The sequence below is a fragment of the Wasmannia auropunctata genome, unplaced genomic scaffold, assembly GCF_000956235.1.
Source record: "Wasmannia auropunctata unplaced genomic scaffold, wasmannia.A_1.0 LD281660.1, whole genome shotgun sequence".
Lineage (NCBI taxonomy): Eukaryota > Metazoa > Arthropoda > Insecta > Hymenoptera > Formicidae > Wasmannia > Wasmannia auropunctata.
The window spans coordinates 1-2827 of record NW_012081230.1 but is presented as its reverse complement, the minus strand read 5'-3'; the positions used below and the strand labels follow the sequence as shown (position 1 = coordinate 2827).

The 2827-nt window shown below is 26.6% G+C and overlaps 1 protein-coding gene across 1 annotated transcript; it reads left to right on the top strand.

Annotated features, from left to right (window-relative positions):
• Positions 1-806: 806 nt before the first annotated feature.
• LOC105461653 lies at positions 807-2101 on the top strand (the record flags this gene model as incomplete). The annotated part of the gene is made up of 2 exons (XM_011708164.1): positions 807-1096; positions 2011-2101. Coding segments are annotated over 2 exons (381 nt in total), but the record flags the coding sequence as incomplete, so codon positions are not given.
• Positions 2102-2827: the final 726 nt, after the last annotated feature.

Here is a 2827-nt window from a genome sequence, read left to right as displayed (position 1 = left end):
TTAGCTTTATTACCTGAAAAAAAAAACAACTTGAAATGTGTTTCCCTCAAATTCTATAACTTTTGTCTGAAACATTTTTTCTAAAATCCCGTAATTTCCAAATATTTGATTGTCAAATATAAAATTGGACACTCTGTATATGATTACATATACATATATATACATATTATAAATGAGGAATAAATGAGGGCGAAGAATCAGAAAAAATTTACAATATTTCATTTTTTTAACTTTTAATTACCATTTTAAACTAAAGAAATTATTACACTTAGACTGATTTTTGTATAATAAATTCAATTTTTCTGTATAAATATACTTTTTTTCTATCTATACATTGTTACTCTTCAATATGTAAAATAAATACTATTTTTTTTAAGGTTTACTAGAAAATTTTTATTAAAGTAGCACAATTCAAAAACATCAAAAATTAAAAAATGATAAACTTGATTTTTTACGCAAAACGTATTTTTTCAGTACTTACTTTCTTTAAGAATTTTTTTAAACTTAAAGTCACTTTAACTCTTAATTCTTTACAACCAGAATACATTCTACAATGTTTAAACTATAATATCTCAGAATTTTTCCGAATCGAATTAAACTATAAATTTTTAAACGGCAGCTATTTGAGAATTGATCAGATTAAACTGACCTTATTGACAACCATGATTGAAAAAAGAAATATGAAAACAGAAGGTTTATAATATCTTTATTTTAAGGAAACTGTTTCATTTATGTTATTAAATATATTAAATCTTTACTTGGCACAGGTTTTTAGTTATAAAAATATCCTTTAATTTTTTATACAGATGGAAGTTTTGCCTGGAAAACAGAAGGATACAGTTATCTATATATATGATGGTTATGTGTATTACGCTGACAGTCGATATGACAATATCTTTCGATGCAATACACGTCGAACGACCAGATGTCGTGGTTCAGCCATGCTTCAGGATAATAATGTTCAAGTTTTACAAGAACATAATCATCAAAAAACACCATTTATCAAACTACAAATTGAAATGAAAGACGAAATGCTAAGGCTTTCTCGTGAAACTTGTATTGGATTTAAAGAAATCTTTGATTCAGTTTGTAGACGGTATGATTAATTTATTTATTTTATATAATATTTATATTGCACAATTTTTACTATAATAATTTATCATAATATTATAAAAATGTAAAGACTTTTCACTACGCAAATAAATGTATCTTTGTAAGAACAATTAAAATAACATATTTAATAAATTCTTAATATTTTTAATGAACAATATTAATTTGAACTAGACTGCAAATGTGACACAAATAGTAAAAATAAATTGAGAACGCCTTGTTCGATCACGGCTGGATCTTATGTCCAATAAATTCTATATGAATTTTTAAATTCATTATTTAATCATTTCAACTGTGCGCCGAATCAATGTTAGGCTTGCAATGCATTTGCAATTATTAGCAGAAATTGAAGTAGCGAGATCACAATTGATCTTTAATTCTTAAATCGATACTTATAAGCATCTTAAAATACTGCAAAAAACTTATTGCAAAAAATATTACTTCAGCTAGCTCACGTTTAATAAATTTTTAGTTAGAATATACTTGCAGAATATCTATCTTTCTGTTTTACTAAAATAATATCATAAAACTGTTTTATTTCTAATAAAAGACTGTTTTAAGACCAATAAATAATCAATCTAGTTTACTAAAAAATGAAAATGAAAAAATTCACACGGAAATATTATTAAAAACTAATTGTCCTGCTTTGACCATATATGGCCTTCGCTTATTTGTGTTAAATTTTTTTTAGTCGATTCACACATTGTCTAATAAAAGACATTAAAGTTTTAATTTTTTTACAATTCTAAAAATAATTTAATATACATTTTTTATCTTCTAAAAATCTTATTCAATGTTTATGGCAATAAATAAGATTGTTCATTTTGTACGTTTCTTCAACTCTTTGAAGGTTTCTCTTCATAATTTTTGGTACTTGCAATATGTATTTTTTTATTCCAGCAACCCAAATGTAGCACAATATTTGAGCTTTCCCTCTATAAGGTGTGGCATGCATCGTGAACGTGTAAAAAGCCGACCACCCGTACATTAACATCATTACGTGATATTTTAGAAAATTGTGATATAATAAAGAATGTATATAAAGAAAGTTTAACTACAAGTGATGGGAAAACTGCAATAATTTTATCAACTAATTACCTATTGGAATCTTTATCATCCGCTACTGAAATTTATGTAGATGGGACATTTTCTGTAAGCACAACTGTTTTTTCTGTATAAAATGTTAACAAAATATAATAGTAAAATTGTAGCTTATGACTTTGCCACGAAATGGATTTGGTTTATAATTGCTTTACTCATACACATCGACACATCCCCATTCCTTTCTACTTCTTTTCTAATTCTTCCTTTTACACTTTTTCTTTTTTATTTCTCTTGCGCTATCTACTTTTTCAAGCTAGATCTCTATTCTTGCTAAGTTTATCCGAAACAATATCAAAGATATCATAAATATCTTCTTCACATATATCATTGAAGGTTCCTACCTAGTTAGCCACGAATTCCGCGTTGACGACGCGACACTATATCGCGGTAGAAATTAGAAGCTTATTTGTCGTACTCGGCTCGTTCTATAATACGTCATATTTCGGTGTTATAATTAAGTCGTGATAATTTTACAAAATATGTTGTATGTTGATATCGTAAGCAGTAAAAATTTATCAATCACAGTCGAATGTGAAGAGAATAACGAATCTACTGTGAAAAGTGTTGACGAGGAATTTTGTCTTGTGTGCCATTTCGTTATTATGTGCTTAAT